Consider the following 21,985-nt stretch of genomic DNA (forward strand, 5'->3'; position numbering starts at 1 on the left):
GTGAAAGGCACAACATAAATGCAAGTTTGTTCTCTCTTTCTGATTAACCAGCTTGCTTAACCAAATTTCACATTTTCCCCTTCCTGGGCTGTGTCAGTTTTGTTTTAAATTAAGAGGATATAATCCAGGGGAAAAAAAACAATTGCACATGAAGGAGTCAGGCTCCTGAGGTTACTTGACAATTTGAAAATGAGCATGCAGCATTCTCAATGGAGGTGCTCGGAGATAAGCCGGTTGTTGGTTCCAGAAACCTGCCTGGATAGTTTGCATCTCCCACAGTCAACAACATGGAAAGTTTAAAGCAAAGGCAAAATCGGAGGGTTTGTAATATACACCAATAGAAAGTCTACAAGACAATGAAAACAAGGTAGATTACACACATCTTTATTTTATTAAAACAGATTTCTCAAGTCACTGATTATGCAACAGGAATAGTGATAGTTCATCACTCAATAATCCAATTGTTATCACGATCATCCTTAGAATTGTATTTTTTTTTTACAACATTCAAGAATCATTATGGTTCACATGATAATCAATACCCAAAAGTCAAAACGGGAAACAAAACACTTGAAAGGTGCCTTCAAAACAGTGAGGCTTTGCCACTGCCAAATCCTCAAATTTTAGAACTGACCTGCCACACTTTGGGTACTGTATGAGGGGAACATAACAATAAACCTCTTAACTCTGGATAACTTTTCAGCACAATCATTTAAAGAGCTTCTGCTTCACTCTATGGTCCACAACGTAGGAACACAAGCCTGAGTAAAAGTGACTCAGGAAGATGGGCACGTGTAGCATAATCGTGATACGAACTGCCTTCAATAATCGCAGCAATTTATTTTTGTGTTGAACTATCTCTAGTGAGGCGTGGAATCAGTCCATTGTATGCTGTGCAAGAGCTCTGATATTTATGTTAACCAAGATGTCTGTAACTGTACAAAAACATGCTACAAACTTGTCTGTTTAGTCAGAATTAAAAGGTGCACTCGGAAGCGGAAAGAAGTGAAAAGGGAAAAAAACGATATGAGATGGTGCGGCACAAGGCCACGGCAAAGCAAGACAACCGTCACTTGAGGAGTTCTCTCATTTCAGGGCTTCCAGCAAGTTCCAAATAGCTCTTTCCATCAGGGCCTTTCACTGTTTTATCAGCACCCTGTGGGGGCAGGAAAAGATGAAAAAACACAATTAATTAGAAACAAACTAGACAGATGATGTTCACATTACAAAGTCCTAAATATTGGCTTTTGTTCAAAATGAAAAGAAACAAATAGGATCATCACTTAAAAATAACACCCAGGGGAACAAAACAACGAGACAGGCTTTAAAATAAATGTCTCTGCTGATCTAATAGCAGCAAGCTGGTGAAAAGAGAGAGCATGGACTACAGATTAATAAGTCTACCACTGCCAGTGTGAGGCTGCCTTGAAGCAACTAACAGGTCTTACTCAAGTGAAAAAAAGTAGTCACTTTGATCAATTTCCAAGGTTCAAGCAATATAACCTATAATAATAAAACATTAGTCATCTTAAAAGGAATCATTTAATATTTGAACCATTCCCAAGCACATCCAAACTGACCAATGAATTTACCCAATACAGCTTCACTGCTGAGGGACAGTTACTGAAGCTCCGCTACAGTGGGAAAATAACTAAACATGATTTCAGGCAAATTAGATCATGCATGTGCCTGTTAGCAGATTAGTTCAATGTCCTTTCTAAATATCCTCACATTCATTTCAGTTCTAACAACATAACTACTGGATCTTGGATATTCTGCTACTGTATATTGTGTACTAAATAATTAAAGCTTTGATCCAGAGCAGCCTCTGCTGGTTTGACAATCAGTGCCTGGGTGCCATTAACGTTCTGGCCTTTTTGCAGGTCTCTGGTCTGTAAAAACATTTCCCGTTTCCACTATAATGCTTTACTGAAATGCTAGTGACAGCTTAATGATGTATGTGGTGAATTTAATGTGTTCAATTATCACACATGAAATAGATTGGTAGAACATTAAAGCTAATGGTATAAGGACAATTTTCCCATAATATATTGGTGGCAATACACTAAATCAGTCTAGTGAAACACTGGAACATCATGCGTCAGGAACATAGCCATCAAAAGTGAAGACCATTAAATACATGTTTTAAATGTTCAAGTCTTAATGATATAAAAACATGGAATAAAAGATCTTATGGTCACCTCTGCAACACGCACTTTACAGATTTCAAACTACTCAAAATGAAGAACAATGCCTATTTCTGATTGAGTGCAGGCACGATCATTGCCCCTCTGCTAACATGGAGACTGGATTGTATGCAAGTCAGCTTTTTCCATCGCCAGGCAACTCTTTGAATGACCGCATCATAACATCGGTTGCGGGAAATTGGCCGAGATTGGCATTATTTCTTTGATTATTTAGTTATTTATTTAATAAATCTGAAATTCTTAGTTGAGCTGGACTCCTGGGCCTGGCAGATAAATCAAATGCAAGTGAATGGCCTACACATTTGGCCAGGCAGAACTTGGAACAGTGAGCCTGTCACAGCAGTCAATACATCTGATGTAGTCAGTCAGTGAGTGACAGAAGAGGCTGGACTGACCAGGCTTTTTAAAATAATTAAAAGGAAATGTGTATTTATTTTATAAAAAGTGCTTACCTGCAATGATATTCTATACCTTACACCATATAGTAGCTACTGCACATAAAACATTTCCTCTCCCAGCAGAGATCAGAGAACCTTGCATTGAATTCTACAAAATCACTAGGACCTACTTCCTTCCAAGTATCAAGGAATGAATATTTGTACTAAATCCAAACACTCAGTGCATTTTGTACATTGTCCTTCCTCTCAGTGGTTACAACATACATTCCCATAACTTATCAGTAGGATTTTACACTCTAGATACCACCTAGACTTCCCCCTTGAGGGGGAAGAGAGAGAGAGACACGAAGGAATTGAATGTAATAGCTCCAAGTTTGCAGATGACACTAACCTGGGTGGCAGTGTGAGCTGTGAGGAGGATGCTAAGAGGCTGCAGGGTGACTTGGACAGGTTAGGTGAGTGGGCAAATGCATGGCAGATGCAGTACAATGTAGATAAATGTGAGGTTATTCACTTTGGTGGCAAAAACAGGAAGGCAGATTATCTGAATGGTGACAGATTAGGAAAAGGGGAGGTACAACGAGACCTGGTGTCATGGTACAGCAGTCATTGAAAGTTGGCATGCAGGTACAGCAGGCAGTGAAGGCAGCAAATGGCATGTTGGCCTTCATAGCGTGAGGATTTGAGTATAGGAGCAGGGAGGTCTTGCTGCAGCCACATCTTGAATATTGTGTACAGTTTTGGTCTCCTAATCTGAGGAAGGACATTCTTGCTATTGAGGGAGTGCAACGAAAATTCACCAGACTGATTCCCAGGATGGCAGGACTGACATATGAAGAAAGACTGGATCGACTATGCTTATATTCACTGGAATTTAGATGAATGAGAGGGGATCTCATTGAAACATAAAATTCTGACAGGATTGGACAGGTTAGATGCAGGAAGAATGTTCCCGATGTTGGGGAAGTCCAGAACCAAGGGTCAGTCTAAGGATAAAGGGGTAAGCCATTTAGGACCGAGATGAGGAGAAACTTCTTCACTCAGAGTTGTGAACCTGTGGAATTGTCTACCACAGAAAGTTGTTGAGGCCAGTTCATTAGATATATTCAAAAGGGAGTTAGATGTGGCCTGTACAGCTAAAGGGATCAAGGGGTATGGAGAGAAAGTAGGAATGGGGTACTGAAGTTGCATGATCAACCATGATCATAGTGAATGGTGGTGCAGGCTCAAAAGGGCCAAATAGCCTACTCCTGCACCTATTTTCTATGTTTCTATTGCACTAACAGCAACACTTATCCTATGTAACCAAAACCCTTGCTCGACAACCTTATGGCATCATCAGAGCAAGGGATCTCATGTCAGTAATAAAATGTTAGCATACATGAAAGATAAAAATTTGGTGCACAACATACAAAACCAACGATACAAAAATAACTCGCAAAAAGACACAGTAAGCTACACCACCAAACTGTGTCTGGTCAGAAAGAAAGGAGGGGCTAGCTAAGAGGATGATTTGCATTTAAGTTTGAACTTCTTTCAAGGAATAAGGAAGTTTAGCCTTTGGAAAGTAATCTTCTATTGTTATTTGTTCAATATCTACATACAAAATAAGCAGACCATTCTACAAACTACTGGAAGTGGATCTGAGAGGACCTGCACCTTCAGATTAACTTTGAGTTGTGATGATGCATACAATTCACACTATTTTGTCAGCCACTGTTTTATTAGTCAGTCAGTTGAGATCAATCTAAAGCCAGAACTTGGAACTTTGCTCTGTTGCATTTAGTATCCTTGGAGGATTCAAGCTCTAGACTTGCACAGCCATGCAATCTGTCCATATAGCTTGAATGACTTGTGAAAGATGCTAACAGCTTTTGGGTTACAAACAGCTAGTGTTTCCATCAACCCAAAGAACTACGCTCTACGGCCTGATAACCGTAACGGTATGTTTTATTTATAAAAGAAACATGATTGGGCTGCAGGAGTTAAATCAAAAAGGTACCACACTTACTCGTGTACCACAGCAAACGAGTCTAAACTTATGGAACATCTTACTTTACACAAAAAGAACTGCCATAGAAGCACCAGGCAAAAAGCAGATTTGAGTTAGATTCAGTTTTGCCCCATTCAAAAGTTGCCATGCAAGCATCTGTCTTCCTAAAATGTGGAACCAATGTATTTTTGTAACCTGGAAAATAAAATGGCTGCTGCAGCATTTTATATATTTAGTTCCCTTGGGGCTCCACGGGACGAGCAAACACGCCGAATACACTTGTGACACCAGCAGTGTGTATAGTCCAGCACAGCACAGTTTTCATTCACTTAGAACTAGACTGTTGCTGCACAAACAGAGGCCACTCATCCCATCAAGTTTGCACCAGTATTTAGCTTCATGTGCCATCTGGACTAATCACCACTCCCCTATTCTATCCCTTACCTTATCATAATCCTTCATAAACTTGAAGATTTCATTCAGGTCACTTCCACACCTTCTCAGATGAATAAAGCACCAACTTCACAAGTCTCTCAATGAGCAACCATCTTTGGAAACATCAGTGAATCAATGCTACATCTTTGCTATTGTTTTACATTATTCTTGTTTTATATTCTGCCGGGGTGGCAACTCCCTAGGGAGCTCCCCTGAAAACAAATTTAACCTTGCAATTTTGCGTCATCCGACAACTTTTCACTCTCAACCTCCTCCCCTCCCACTGTCTAAACTTTCCATAGCCTTAATAGATCCTAATAGGGGGTACATTTTCTTAAACTTTACCTTAAACCCTAATACAATTCCCATAAATTCGGGCCGACCTCGGGCACGAACCTTCCCTCCTAAACGCCACACCACTCAGACGACGAGACCAGATTACCAGCGACGACCAAGCCTCCTGCAGCAGCGACCTGGACCTCTTCCCTCCTTCGGCAACCTTCTCCGGCGACGTCGACTCAGTTGCCCCACCCGATCCCCGACGACGCCTGGTGAACCAGGTGAGCCTCCGACCAGGCGATGGGGCCATTCCCAGCGACAGTGGCTGGGTCTACCCTCCTCGGTGGCGATTGGGCCTCCTCCTCTTCAGCGACGATGGCTGGCCTCTCCTTCCCCGCTGATGACCTGGCCTCTTTTCCCCCAGCACATGGTGAGTGCCACGGCTGTGACCACTCTGACCTTCCACACTCAACTACAGCGGAACACTGACCCTCTCAATGCCTGCCCCCAACCAAGCAGCAGAACACCTACCATCAAGGGCACAACTCAGCGCCGAGCTTGCGGCCAACATCTCGCCGTAGGCAACTAGGTGCATACAGCAGTGCCCGGTCTCCAGTCGCCTTGCATCCCCTTGCCACTGGACCAAAATCTTGCTCGACTAAGCCCATGTGGTAGTCGGTGTGCAACGACCATCCCACGTTAAAAGAATTCATGCACAGGCATCTGCCCCTCATCGAATATAAAGTTCGGGACCTGGAATGTCAGGACCCTAATGGACAACTCCAACAGCGATAGGCTGGAACGCCGCACCATCATAGTTGCCCGGGAACTTAGACGTTTTAACATCGACATCGCTGCCCTAAGCGAGACACGGCGGGCAGGGGAAGGCCAGCTCAAGGAACATGGTGGAGGTTACATCTTTTTCTGGAAAAGAAAACCAGAGGAAGAACAGCGCCTTCATGGAGTCGGCTTTGCTGTCAAAAATGAACTGGTCGGCCGCCTCAAAGACTCCCTCTGCGGGGGTAACAAACGCCTCATGACCCTTCGTCTTACCCTATCGCGGAACCAATGCGCCACAGACATTAGTGCATACGCCCCAACACTCGATGCAATGGATGAGGCTAAAGAGGGCTTTTATTCTAACCTTGAGAGATCCCTGTTTCGCGTCCCCATGGGCAACAAATTGATCCTCCTGGGTGACTTTAATGCAAGGGTCGGCAAAGACACAGCCCTTTGGGGAGGCGTGATTGGCAGAGAGGGGGTAGGGAAATCGAACTCTGACAAAATGTCTAGAACACAAACTCATCAACATCCTGTTTCGCCAGAGGGACAAATACAAGGCATTAGGCAACACGCTCGTTCCAAACACTGGCAGCTGCTGGACTATGTCATCGTCCGAGCCAGGGATCGCAAGGATGTGCGCATCACCCGCACCATGACAGGAGCTGATGACTGCTGGACGGACCATCGCCTAATCCGATCCATCACCAATATTAATATAGCCCCAAAGCAGAGGGGACAGCAGAAGCAGTGCCGCAAAAAAGTTAATACCGGGGCACTTAGAGACCCAGCTAAGAGAGCTCTATACAGCCATGGCCTCTTAGCCAATCTGGTGTGCCATGATGACCGAGACGCTCAATGCCCACAGCGCGTGGTCTGCCCTCCAGGCCTCCATAACCAATGCCTGTGAAGAGACACTTGGTTACTCAACCAGAAAACACCAGGACTGGTTTGATGAAAACTATCGGGAGATCCAAGAACTAATAGATCGTAAGCGCAGAGCATTTCTGAGCCTCAAGCAACAACCCAACTCGAGAGCTACAAAGCAATGTTAGACGACTCAAGGCTGAGGTCCAACCAAAAACCCGGGACCTAAAGAATAGATAGTGGATGGAGAAAGCGCAGGTGATACAACAACTAGCTGACAGCCATGACATGAGAGGATTCTTCATTGCAGTCAAGGCCACCTACTGTCCAAACTCCCAAGGCCCCACCCCACCCCTGGCCAAGAACAGGGAAACACTCATCAAGGACACCGAGACTGTCAGGGCCCACTGGAAGGAGCACTTTGAAGATCTCCTCAATCGAGACTCTGCCTTTGACTCGAGTGTTCTCAACTCCATCCCGCAGCATGCAATCCGCCACTACTTCAGTGAAACCCCAACGCTGCATGAGGTAGTCAGCCATAAAACAGCTCAAGAACAACAAGGCTACAGGTGCGGATGGAATTCCTGCTGAGGCGCTAAAATATGGCGGAGAGGCGCTGTTGGCGTGGATACACGACCTCATCTCTCATTTGGAGGGAGGAGAGCATGCCGGGAGATTTCAGAGATGCAGTGATCGTGTCCATTTTTAAATAGGAGAACAAATCCGACTGCGGCAACTACAGGGGAATCTCCCTGCTATCAGCCACTGGGAAGGTTGTCGCTAGAGTTCTCCTCAACCGTCTTCTCCCTGTGGCCGAGGAGCTCCTCCTGGAGCCGCAGTGCGGATTTTGTCCCCCACATGGAACGGATATTATCTTTGCAGCACGACAACTGCAGGAAAAATGCAGGGAGCAGGCCTTATACATGGCCTTTACGATCTTACAAAGGCCTTTGACACTGTCGACCATGAGGGCTTATGGAGCATCCTCCTCCATTTTGGATGCCCCCAAAAGTTTGTCAACACCTTCGTCTGCTCCACGACGACACGCGGGCCGTGATCCTTACCAGCGGATCCATTACAAACCCATTTCACGTCCGGACCGGGGTCAAATAGGGCTGAGTCAACGCTCCAACCCGCTTCCCTATATTCCTCGCTGCCATGCTCCACCTCACTGTCAACAAGCTCCCTGCTGGAGTGGAACTAAACTACAGAACCAGTGGGAAGCTGCTTAACCTATGCCGCCTCCAGGCCAGGTCCAAGATCACCCGAACCTCTCGTTGAATTGCAGTACGCGGACGCCGCCTGCGTCTGCGCACATTCTGAGGCTGAACTCTAGGATATAGTCGATGTGTTCACCAAAGCATGGGCCTTACGCTTAACATCCGTAAGACACAGGTCCTCCACCAGCCTGTCTTCGCCGCACAGCACTGTCACCCAGTCATCAAGATTCACGGCACGGCCCTCGACAACGTGGACCACTTCCCATACCTCGGGAGCCTCTTAACAAAAGCAGACATTGATGTGGAGATTCAACATCACCTCCAGTGCACCAGTGCAGCTTTCGGCCACCTGAGGAAAAGAGTGTTCGAAGACCAGGTCCTCAAACTTACCACCAAGCTCATGGTCTACAGGGCTGTAGTAATACCTGCCATCCTGTATGGATCAGAGGCATGGACGATGTACAGAAGACACATCAAATCGCTGGAGATATACCACCAATGATGTCTCCGCAAGATCCTGCAAATTCCCTGGGAAGACAGGCGCACCAACATCAGTGTACACGCCCAGGCTAACATCCCCAGCATTGAAGCGCTAACCACACTCGATCAGCTTCGCTGGGCAGGCGACTTAGTTCGCATGCCAGACTCGAGACTCCCTAAGCAATTGCTCTACGTGGAGCTCCTTCATGGCAAACGAGCCAAAGGTGGGCAGCGGAACCGTTACAAGGACACCCTCAAAGCCTCCCTGGTGAAGTGAGACATCACCCTGACACTTGGGAGACCCTGGCCAAAGATTGCCAGAGGTGGAGAAAGTGCATCCGGGAGGACGTTGAGCTCTTCGAATCTCAACGCCGTGAGCGTGAAGAGGTCAGGCGCAGGCAACGGAAGGAGCGTGTGGTAAATTAGTGCCACCCCCCTCCCTTCCCCCAACAAATATCTGTCCCACCTATTCAGCCACCAAAGAACTCACTTTAGGAGTGGAAGCAAGTCTTTCTCGATTGAGGGACTGCCAAAGATGATATTCTGTGTGTGATGGGGTGCCTAAAACTGTACTCTTAACTGTAAACCAAGATCTTGGACAAATGTGACATTACATCGTTGCTTTTATATTCAATGCCACTAGATACAAAAAACAATGATTTTGTTTGCCTTTAAGACTTCTACTTGCTCTTCCTGTTACCTTTAATGATCTGTGTGCCTCAACTACAGGGTCCCTCTGTTCTTTACTTCCGAAATGTATTCATTCAGATTTCTGAATTGCACCTGCCAAAAAATCTGCCTATCCTGTTAACCAATCAGTGTCCTCCTGGCCTTTTACAATGTTTATCACAACTTTCAATCTTTTCTCCAAAGTTGGTACCATCAGCAGATTGGGAATTGATCTCTGAATTCCCAAGTCCAGATCATTTATGTATAAAGTATAAATGACCCCAACTTGGATCCTGTGGAACACTACTCATTACATTTTCCAGTCCAAGAAAGTTCATTTTATTCTTAACATTTTCTTGCTGCCCTTTAACCATTTCTATTCATGAGGCCATATTCCTCTTAACTGTATGTGCCAATATTTTTGCCACAAGTCTCTTATGTAGCACCTTATCAGATGTTTTAAAAAAAATCCACTTCAGCCACATCCACTACATCTATTCTCCATTTTTAATGGCTTCTATAAGGTTGGCTAAGTACAACTTGCTTTCTAAAAATCAGTGTTTATTGGCAAAAAATAGCTCCCGTTTCCCCAAGTGCTTAGTAATTTCACATCGGAAACATCCTTTACTATTAACTCGAGTAGTTTACTAAATGAAGACAGACCAACTGGCCTATAATTTCCTGATTGATCCCGGTCTCCTTTCTTGAAGAAATGAAGCACATTTAGTACTCTGGCATAATTGTGCTTACATTATTTGAAAATTATAGCCAGAGCATCTATTTCTTCCCAAGCTTCCCACAGCAGCCTTAGATGCATTCTCCAGCAATGTGGACTTCAGAACATGGCATGGATAGTATGTTAGATGTGGCTGAAAAATATAGCAATATATATTAAACACCTCGAAGAAATGATCCATTTTGGTATCCTCCAAGAATTATTTTTAGTGACTGTAATTATGCCGGTTGTGTTGTCTCCTCAAAATCAGGAAGGATACCTGTTGGATGGCTAATTTAAACATGCAGTGTGTGAGTTGCACTGTGAGCTTTCCCTTCCAGATCCATTGAAAACCCCTGGAAGTTGTGGCACCTGGGAGCTGGTGTGTCAGACAGAGGAAATTAACGGATGGCCTCCAGGCAAACACTTCTGTTAAAGAAACAAATCTGAAACATGATTGCTCACAAGACATAATCTAATACTTCATGGCAGTTCCCCAGAATTTACCCCTGAATAACACAAGCTGTAGAAGATATGTCAACTTTTATTTCCTTTAACAGGGGACATTGCATCTTAAAAGTGGTTTTCCATTGGGGAAATTAGAATAACCAATTCAGAGCACATGATATTCTACATGCAGTTTATTAACAAAAGCTCTTGATTGACAGATTGTAACCAAGCTTTGTGAATAGAGATGCATAAATGAAATTGTGAAAAGTATTGAAACTTTGGAAACACTCATCCCCAGAAAATTCCTAACACTTTCTTTTTCTGCAGTGCCTTCACAGCCTGCTTCCTGTGATAAAACACTGGTGCTCAAATAGACTATTAAGAGTGACCTCTTACTCTTTTGGTGATTAGCTATATCCTGCTTTGTGACAATAGGTCAACTCTCAAGATTGCACATAAGGTATTTAAACAAATGTAATATAAAGCAAACTTCCAGAAGCAAGCAATTACTGTTCATTACATAAGCACAAGCTGCCTAGTAGTGGAATGGTTAAGAGCCATATTAACCCCTCTGTTCAGGTCTTGGTTCAACTTAGCTGGTCGTGTGTGATGCATTTCATTCACTCCTGTCTAGGTCATTTGGTTACACAACTCACAAGGACCTCCGGTTAGAGGCACCCACTCAATGTAGCTTGTTTCCAAGTCTTCGTCTTTCAGGCTTGCTATAGGGGAACGTGGAGTGGTGTTGTGGAGGAGGCTAAAATCAGTTTTCTCAATCTCAACAAGTTGTTAATGTTTTGTTAAGACAGAAGGTAAAGGATAGGAGAGGGGACTAAGGAGATGGATAGATGCAAAGTTAATGTAATGTTTCATTAAATCTAATTCTGTTTTTGGCAGAAATAATAGAAAAGCAAATTATAATTTAAATGAAGAAAAATTGCAAAGTGCTGCAGTACAGAGAGACCTGGGTGTCCTTGTGCATGAAACACAAAAAGTTAGTATGTAGGTACAGCAAGTAATCAGAAAGGCAAATGGAATATTGGCCTTTATTGCAAGGGAGGAAGAGAGTATAAAAGCAGAGAACTCCTGCTACAACTGTACAGGGTACTAGTGAGGCCACATTTGGAGCACTGCGTACAGTTTTGGTCTCTGTATTTAAGGAAGGATATACTTGCGTTGGAGGCTGTTCAGAGAAGGTTCACTAGGTTGATTCCGGAGATGAGGGGGTTGACTTATGAGGATAGATTGAGTAGGTTGGGCCTATACACATTGGAGTTCAGAAGAATGAGAAGTGATCTTATTGAAACTTATAAGATAATGAGATGGCTCGACAACGTGGATGCAGAGAGGATATTTCCACTCATAGGGGAAACTAAAACTAGTGGACAGAGTCTTAGAATAAGGGGCCACCCATTTAAAACTATGAGGAGAAATTTCTTCTGAGGGTTGTAAATCTATGGAATTCTCTGCCCCAGAGAGCTGTGGAGGCTGGGTCATTGAATATATTTAAGGTGGATACACAGATTTTTGAGCGATATGGGAGTAAAGGGTTATGAGGAGCAGGCAGGGAAGTGGAGCTGAGTCCATGATCAGATCAACCATTATCTATTGAACGGCGGAGCAGGCTCAAGGGGCCAAATGACCTATTCCTGTTCCTCTTTCTTGTTAGCAAATATGGTAAAAAAGCATATTTAGTGTGTAGTGTAGCTTATTAAACAAAAGCTTTACTTCTACATTAGGTTGGCAATATGGTCCTCGTCTCATTTTTAGATTATAAAATTCTACGCGGGCTTTTAAAATGTTAATGTTCTGAGTACTGAAAGAGCATTTCAGCAGGAAAGCCGTATCAAATTGTGATTTCAATAAAGCTGAGTAAATCAATATTTATCCTGACTTTCCAAGTCAGTTTGACTCGATCAAACTTCAACCTGGGTATAAACCACTGTATTTCCTGTCAATGTCAACAGTGGCTTATCAGTATTCATTTACATTAATTGGTTATGGCATATTTTTGAGTCGATAACCAGCGGCGCATCCCCCAACCAGGAGGCCAGAGGCTGGCTATCAATTGGTTCTCGGACCTCATTATTGTACGCAGGATGTCCCACTGATAAATTTGGTATTGCTGTGATGGTATTACACCCGAAAAACAGGTGCGCCGTGCACCAATTTATACTCCGATTTGTCCATTTAGGATCATATTGCCAACGAGGATAAGGGTGGGCTTGAAAACTAAATGAGAGGTTTACAGTATGGTGAGTTGGAGCGTAACCAGAAAGGTGTCCGATTTCATGATCGAATGTTACTAAAAGATCAAAGCTTATGGCATAGACTGTTACAAACTGCCTAGTTTTGCGACTTTTCTTCCACCAAACGTAACTGTTCAATTGGTGTCAGGCAGAAGCAAAATTTGTGCTACTGCAGCTTGATTTAAGTTTTTTTTAAACTTCTGATTTAACCATTTTATTACCATTAACAAAATAGTTTTTTTAGCTACAATTTTTATTGATTCAGAAACCAAGATGAATAATGAATCTGTAGGTAGAGAGTAGAGAGGAAACCAGCGAGAATGATAGCTGAATTTAAACTGCATTAACGTTATAACTGTAGATTTGGTGCAGATTGGTTTTGGTTTTGATTTGCATTGCCACTGAGAAGTCACTGTGTAAATCTGGAGCAAAGCACAGTGAGACTCCCTGCAGGAGTTGCTGTGTGAAAGCAGCCTTCGAACTCTTATTTACAAAGATTAGGTATAGGGTATTGGTGTTATTCATTGTGGAGAAACATGCCAAAGGAAGGATAGTCTTGTCTTGGAGAGGGTACAACAAAGGTTCAATAGTTTGATTTCTGGGATGAGAAGGTTGTCTTATGAGGAGAGATTAAATATAATGGGCCTATACTCGCTGGAGTTTAGGAGAATGAGAGGTGATCTCAGTGAATCATACAAGATTCTGAAGGGGATTGACAAGATAGATGCTGAATGGCGGTTTCCCCTGGCTGGAGTCTAGAACTAGGGGGCATAGACTCAGGATAAGGGGATCGGCCATTTAGGGCTGAGTTGAGGAGAAATTTCTTCACTAAGGGTTGTGAATCTTTGGAATTCTCTACCCCAAAGGGCTGTGGATGCTTAGTCGTTGAGTATATTCAAGGCAGAGAGCAACAGATTTTTGGACTCTAAGGGAATCAAGGGATATTGGGATCGGGTGTGAAAGTGGTGATGAGGTTGAAGATCAGCCAATGGCAGAGCAGGCTCGAGGGGCCATATGGCCTACTTCTGCTCCTATTTCTTGTGTAAACTATCAGGTCTCCATGATCTGCCCAGCCTCCTAAACCAACAACAAAAAAAAAGTTACTCTAAATGTGAGCAGCCCTAGTTTAGGTGGTGGATTGGAGCCATGGAGCTGCACCCATACAATGTTCTAACAGTGTCTTTCCAACCACCTTTGTTTGTGTTACCCATTGGTGCGTAACTCCACCTCTTCACTATCAACTCTAACTTATTTAGCAGAACCAGCTCAATCCCATTCCCCATTACTTCATGCAACCACTAGCTCACAATCCTGACTAATCCTTTGCAGAACCACCAAAATCCTTAACTGGACTTTGAGCGGGAAGTCAATTAAATTATTCAAATTCTGAGGCAAATCAGGAGATCACAAATTACACTATGAGCCAAGAGAAAACCCTCCTTAGAAGCACACAGGATGTTTCCACTATGTGTTGTTGGACCCTGGACGAAAACCCACAACAAAGTTTTAATATAGAGATTAAAAATCTGCAAATTCTGGAAATCTCACTAGTTTAAAACGAACGCTTTCGGATGAATGTTTGTATCAAAAACAATAACCTATTTTTTCTCTTTACAGATGCCAACAAACCTGGTGTATTTCCAGTATTTTCTGTTTTCATTAGTGTTTTATTATGGGCTTGAGACCACTTGGTGGTGCTATGCCAAAACAAAGCTGACGTGGTTCAATTTCTGCACGACTACTCAATGGTTCACAAGAATATATTTCGATACAAAAAGCTAGCAACTGACTAGTCTCTGTGTAGATATCAATTAGTCCTTAGTTATTCTTCAAATTAGACCCCAAAAATAAGGGTGGGGAAAGGGAGGAAGGAGGAGGAAAATCTCAGCAGGTAAACTCAACAAAACAGGGTTTTTATTGCAATGAATCCTGGTGAAAAAAGTCCCCCCAAAAAAAACAGATGCAGTTCCTGTTTTTAGGACATTATTGGAGTGCACCATTACACAATTGGCAAGGATAGCAACTGCAGAATAGATCTCAATGTAGAAAGTATAAATACCAAACACAAACCATTCAAGGCTGAGGTAAGGCAGATGGAATAGTAGACTGAGTATAAACATCAGCACAGACTAGTTGGGCCGAATGGCCCATTTCTGTGCTGCATATTCATGGATGTAAACCAGGCCAGGTTGATGTCAGCCAGGTCAGTATCAATGAGACAAGGTGAGGGTATTCTTGCAATTTTAAGTTTGATTATTTTGAAATGCTTTTTTTTCTCCTGATATATACATATCAAAGCTTTAATGTCTATCTCATCAGTTGGCAAGCACAAGTATAAATAAATGTTATAATCCATAGCTCATCCTGTACCTTCAGTCCTTTACAAAACAAGTAATGGGAATGATTCACTGATCAAGAATCAGGAACTCATACCCACACTGAATCAATGAAAATACCGTATGCTCAAAGGCTATTAAATCAGTGTTTCGGTTGAATGGATTACAGACATCAATGATGAAGCAAATTGGACACAAGCCCAACACACCTGTACAGCCACAAGATAAGCTGAACTCCAGAAATACCTGTAGTAATTGAAAAAAAACGCAGACCGAATTAATGACCATCTGCCCAGTCATCGGGAATGACGAGTAAATGCAGTAGTGACAGCTGCCAGATGGTCAATACACACTCCACTATCAGGCAGACACTGATGGATGAGGCAGCAGTTGCTGATTGGACTGGGAATAATAGAGCTACCATAAGAAAACAACGGTGCCAATCCAACGTGAGTGCGCTTCCATCAAAACTGTCACTACTCACGAGCCCTAATTTTAAGAACTCCATTCAATTAAAAAAGGAGCGCCTTTAAAGCTATATAGAGATAATACACAGATACCAAAGGTGAGATCCAACTGTCTGGCAGTCACACATGCATTAATACTGATGACAATGTCCAAACAGGTTCTTACACGTGTGTACACAGATACAGAATTATCTAACAACCTTTCTCTTAAATATTATAAACATAAAATATACATTATATATAAAAACATTTACACACAAATGCACACCCACCCACGGGCACACACACAACAAAGGTCAGTCAAATAAAAGTCGGGAAAGAAAGAGGAAGAACAACCTTTTTTGCGAATCCCATTCTTTTGACTGCAGGAATGACAGACTTTAAATTCCTTTTCATTTATATTTCCACATAACCTAGACAGTTATCTAGATTGTATGGCAAAGGTGAGAAGATGCATCTGTTTCATCCCTATCCCTTGACTGAAACATGCAGTTATACTAATGGACTGCACTTCCATCATGTTGCATTTGATGAGAACGGGGACAATGGACCAACTCATCTATCAGTTCATGTTTCAGTTGCAATGTACTCATCAACAGGACATACTATATCATTACACTTGCCTTCCTCCTGGAGTTGGGACTCTCCATTTTGCACCCCACCTCCACAAATTACAATGTTACCCAAATTGCCATTTCAATCAAACATCAGGCAACACTGACTGTTTTTGACATTGCACTTTCAACTATTTATTCGGAACACTCAATTGGATGATTATTCAACAACAACTTGTATTTATATAGCACCTTGAACGTAGTAATATGTCCCAAGGCCTTTCACAGGAGCGTTATCAAACAAAATTTGCCACCGAATCACAAAAGGAAATATTAGGGCAGATTTGGTCAAAGAGGTAGGTTTTAAGGAGCATCTTAAAGGAGGAAAGAGAGGAGAGAGGCAGAGAAGTTTAGTCAGGGAATTCCAGAGCTTAGGGCCTAGGCAACAGAAGGCTCGGCCATCAATGGATGAGCGAAAATCAGGGATGCTCAAGATGCCCTGGTCCTTTTAGGTGGTAGGTTGCGGTTTTGGGAGCCTTGGCGAGTTGCTGTAGTACATCTTGTAGACGGTACACATTATCAGCCACAGTACGTCGGTGATGGAGGGAGTGAATGTTTAAGGTGGTGGATGGGGTGCCAATCAAGTGAGCTGCTTTGTCCTGGATGGTGTCGAGCTTCTTGAGTGTAGTTGGAGCTGCACTCATCCAGGCAAGTGGAGAGTATTCCATCACTCTCCTGACTTGTAGATGGTGGAAAGGCTTTGGGGAGTCAGGAGGTGAGACACTCGCCACAGAATACCCAGCCTCTGACCTGCTCTTGTTGCCACACAGTGTGTGGCTGGTCCAGTTAAGTTTCTGGTCAATGGTGACCCCGGGATTTTGATGGTGGGGGATTTGGCGATGGTAATGCCGCTGAATGTCAAGGGGCGGTGCTTAGTCTCTCACTTGCTGGAGATAGTCATTGCCTGGCACTTCTGTGGCACGAATGTTACTTGCCCCTCATCAGCCCAAGCCTGAATGTCATCCAGGTCTTGCTATATGCTACCAGTGAGACAGAAGATATGCTAAAGATTTATCTGAAGATGGAGAGAAAGTAAATGCTATATACAGAACACTTGCCTTTATTAGCCAAGGCATAGAATACAAGAGCAGGGATGTTATGCTTGAATTACATAAAACACTAGTTTTTCTAATTCCTGGCATTACCATTTGAATTTGGGCCATCATCCCTTTTGTCTCTCTAATCGCTCCTGTCTTCCAACCTATCATAGACCTTCCCTGTTGTTCTTTCTTCCTCTCCCCCGTTCAATGCTCGTTAAGAATCTGTTCTTTTCGAACACTTTCCAGTTCTGATGAAGGGTCATCGACCTGAAACGTTAACTCTGCTTTCTCTTCACAGATGCTGCCTGACCTGCTGAGATTTCCAGCATTTTCTGTTTTTACTCCTTATTTGTAAGCAGTTGCTGTCATTATCTGACAGGAACCATTCAAATGGCAGCAAGAGGTTTCTGATTCAAACCCTCCACAGTCACACAGCAGCAGAATAACTAATGAGCCCTGTGGTTATTGGGAATCCAGAGACAGCCACACAAAATAAACTCAGCAACAACTGAGTGTCAGGAAGAACATGCACTTTGGCAGCTGGGATTCACAGTTGAGAAGGCTGTACATAGTAATTAGGATTGACTATACACAGCAGAGTTTCTCAGAATTAAATCATACATCAGGAATAGCGTGAAAGGATTCATAAATATTATTGTAGCCATACGTGGAGAGATTACTAAACATTGAAATAGAAATGTTTTGGCACAGAAGGTGGCTATTCAGACAGTCTTGTCTTCACGGAAATTAGGTCCCTCTTGGAAGCCAAATTTACACAGCGTCATTATGCTGATTGCTCCCCACAACCTTCAGTATTCTTTTAATTATCCAGCACCTTTTTGAATGTTGTAACCAATTTGGCATTGATTACCATTTGTGACAAACTAATCGATATTGAATGAGTATTAAAAGTTTCTTCTAACCACCCTGTGATGTATTTAGTACTTATCTTGAGAGCATGGCCACAATTTACTTAGCAATGGAAATAATTTACATTCCATCAGCTTCATCTCAGCCTTTCAGCATATCTATCTTTCTTCCTTTTCTCTTATGTAGAACCAAAGAATAGTGTAGCACAGGTGGCCATCCTGTGTATTGAATCAGCACCAGCTCAATCGAAGAGCAATCCAGTTAGTCCCACTCCCCTGTTCTTTCCCCATATCCCTGTAATTTTTTATCCTTCAAGTATTTCTCCAATTCCCTTTTGAAGGCTACGATTGAATCTGAATCCACCACCCTATTAGGCAGTGGTTTTCAAATCCCAAGCACATGTTGCCTAAAAACGTTTTTCCTCAAGTTGCCTCTTGTTCTTTTGCCAATCATCATAAACCTGTGCCTTCTCATTATCGACACCTCAGCCATTGGAAACAGTTTCTCTATATTTACTCTATCTAAATCCTTCATGATTTTAAACACCTCTATCAAATCTCCTCAGACATCTCTGCTCCAAGAAGAACATCCCCAGCTTCTCTAGTCTATCCACGTAGCTGTAATCCTTCATCCCTGGAACCATTTCTTATTTCATAAGAACATAAGAAATAGAAGCAGGAGGAGGCCATTTGGCCCCTCGAGCTCGCTCCGCCATTCAATAAGATCATGGCTGATCTGATCATGGACTCAGCTCCACTTCCTATGGGAAAGGCCCCATAACCCTTATCCCTCAAAAATCTGTCCATCTCCACTTTAAATATATTCAATGACCCAGCCTCCACAGCTCTCTGGGGCAGAGAATTCCAAAGCTTTACAACCCTCAGAAGAAATTTCTCCTCATCTTAGTTTTAAATGGGCGGCCCCTTATTCTGAGACTATGTCCCCTAGTTTTAGTTTCCCTATGAGTGGAAATATCCTCTCTGCACCACCTTGTCGAGTCCCCTCATTATCTTATATGTTTCAATAAGATCACCTCTCATTCTTCTGAACTCCAATGTGTATAGGCCCAACTTATCATCATCATCTCCAGAATCGACCTAGTGAACCTTCTCTGAAGAGCCTCCAATGCAAGTATAGGTTGAACCTCCCTCTTCCAGCACCCTCAGGACCTGGCCCGTGCCGAATAAGGGATTTTGCCGGATAAAGCGAGGTCAGCCCGGGGGGGGGGGGGGTGGTGAGAGAGAGAGAGAGAGAGAGAGAGAGAGAGAGAGAGAGAGAGAGAGAGAGAGAGAGAGAGAGAGAGAGAGAGAGAGAGAGAGAGAGAGAGAGAGAGAGAGAGATCCCGGGAGGGGGAGGGGAAAGAAAGAGTCAGCACAGTCCCCCAGCCACCAGAATCATGCCAGGCAAGGGATGGTGCAGGATAAGGGAGGTCCAACCTGTAAATCCTGACTTAAATAGAGACCAAAACTGTATGCAGTACTCCAGGTGTGGCCTCACCAATACCCTGTACAGTTGTAGCAGGACTTCTCTGCTTTTATACTCTATCCCCCTTGCAATAAAGGTCAACATTCCATTTGCCTTCCTGATTACTTGCTGTACCTGCATACCAACTTTTTTTGTTTCATGCACAAGGACCCCCAGGTCTCAGTACTGCAGCACTTTGCAATTTTTCTCCATTTAAATTATAATTTGCTTTTCTATTATTTCTGCCAAAGTGGATAACCTCACATTTTCCCACATTATACTCCTCCTGCCAAATTTTTGCCCACTCACTTAGCCTGTCTATATCCCTTTAAAGCTTTTTTGTGTCCTCCTCAATTTGCTTTCCCACCCATCTTTGTATCATCAGCAAACTTGGCTACATTACACTCAGTCCCTTTATCCAAGTCATTAATATAGATTGTAAATAGTTGAGGAGCCAGCACCAATCCCTACCGCACCCCACGAGTCACTGTTTGCCAACCGGAAAATGACCGATTCATCCCGACTCTCTGTTTTCTGTGAGTTAGCCAATCCTCTATCCATGCTAATATATTACCCCCAACCCCGTGAGCTTTTTATCTTGTGCAGTACCCTTTTATGTGGCACCTTATCGAATTCTTCTCGAAATCAAAATACACTAGATCCACTGGTTGCCCCTTATCCACCCTGCTCATTACATCCTCAAAGAACTCCAGCAAATTTGTCAAACGTGATTCCCCTTTCATAAAACCATGCTGACTCTGATTGAATCATGCTTTTCCAAATGTCCCGCTACTGCTTCCTTAATAATGGACTCCAGCATTTTCCCAATGATAGATGTTAGGCTAACTGGTCTAGTGTAAAAATAAAACTGGGAAGGTGGCTCAACCATGGCTAACAAGGAAAATTTGGGATAGTGTTAAATCCAAGGAAGAGGCATATAAATTGGCCAGAAAAAGCAGCAAACCTGAGGACTGAGAGAAATTTAGAATTCAGCAGAGGACGACAAAGGGTTTAATTAGGAGGAAAAAATAAAGTACGAGTGTAAGCTTGCAGGGAACATAAAAACTGACTGCAAAAGCTTCTATAGATATATGAAGAGAAAAAGATTAGTGAAGACAAATGTAGGTCCCTTGCAGTCAGAATCAGGTGAATTCATAATGGGGAACAAAGAAATGGCAGACCATTTGGACAAACACTTTGGTTCTGTCTTCACTAAGGAAGACACAAATAATCTTCCGGAAATACTAGGGGACCGAGGGTCTAGCAAGAAGGAGGAATTGAAGGATATCCTTATTCGTCAGGAAATTGTGTTGGGGAAATTGATGGGATTGAAGGCTGATAAATCCCCAGGGCCTGATAGTCTGCATCCCAGAGTACTTAAGGAAGTGGCCCTAGAAATAGTGAATGCATTGGTGGTCATTTTTCAACATTCTATAGACTCTGGATCAGTTCCTATGGATTGGAGGGTAGCTAATGTAACCCCACTTTTTAAAAAAAAAGAGGGAGAGAGAAAACAGGGAATTATAGACCGGTTAGCTTGACATCAGTAGTGGGGAAAATGTTGGAATCAATTATTAAAGATGTAATAGCGCATTTGGAAAGCAGTGACAGGATCGGTCCAAGTCAGCATGGATTTATGCAAAGGAAATCATGCTCGACGAATCTTCTAGAATTTTTTGAGGATGTAACTAGTAAAGTAGACAAGGGAGAACCAGTGGATATGGTGTATTTGGACTTTCAGAAGACTTTTGACAATATACATTAATGATTTAGACAAAGGAATTGAATTTAATATCTCCAAGTTTGCAGATGACACTAAGCTGGGTGGCAGTGCGAGCTGTGAAGAGGATGCTAAGAGGCTGCAGGGTGACTTGGACAGGTTAGGTGAGTGGGCAAATGCATGGCAGATGCAGTATAATGTAGATAAATGTGAGGTTGTCCACTGGTGGCAAAAACACAGGCAGATTATCTGAATGGTGACAGATTAGGAAAAGGGGAAGTGCAACGAGACCTGGGTGTCATGGTATATCAGTCATTGAAAATTGGCATGCAGGTACAGCAGGCGGTGAAGGCGGCAAATGGCATGTTGGCCTCCATAGAAAGAGGATTTGAGTATAGGAGCAGGGAGGTCTTACTGCAGTTGTACAGGGCCTTGGTGAGGCCACACCTTGAATATTGTGTACAGTTTTGGTCTCCTAATCTGAGGAAGGACATTCTTGCTATTGAGGGAGTGCAGCGAAGGTTCAGCAGACTGATTCCCGGGATGGCAGGACTGACATATCCAGAAAGACTGGATCGACTAGGCTTATATTCACTGGAATTTAGAAGAATGAGGGGGGATCTCATAGAAACATAAAATTGACAGGATTGGACAGGTTAGATGCAGGAAGAATGTTCCCAATGTTGGGGAAGTCCAGAACCAGGGGTCACAGTCTAAGAATAAGGGGTAAGC

At 43.1% G+C, this 21,985-nt stretch overlaps 1 protein-coding gene across 1 annotated transcript in view; it reads right to left on the bottom strand.

The window, feature by feature from the left end:
* Positions 1–368: 368 nt before the first annotated feature.
* The window catches only part of mtpn (myotrophin), a 74,661-nt gene continuing 53,044 nt past the window's right edge, over positions 369–21,985 (bottom strand). Inside the window, exon 4 of the mRNA XM_070900427.1 lies at positions 369–1,156. Coding sequence (XP_070756528.1) covers positions 1,070–1,156 — 87 coding nt within the window. The 3' untranslated portion in view covers positions 369–1,069. The remainder of the gene's footprint in view (positions 1,157–21,985) is intronic.

The sequence above is a fragment of the Pristiophorus japonicus genome, chromosome 15, assembly GCF_044704955.1.
Source record: "Pristiophorus japonicus isolate sPriJap1 chromosome 15, sPriJap1.hap1, whole genome shotgun sequence".
Classification (NCBI taxonomy): Eukaryota; Metazoa; Chordata; class Chondrichthyes; family Pristiophoridae; genus Pristiophorus; species Pristiophorus japonicus.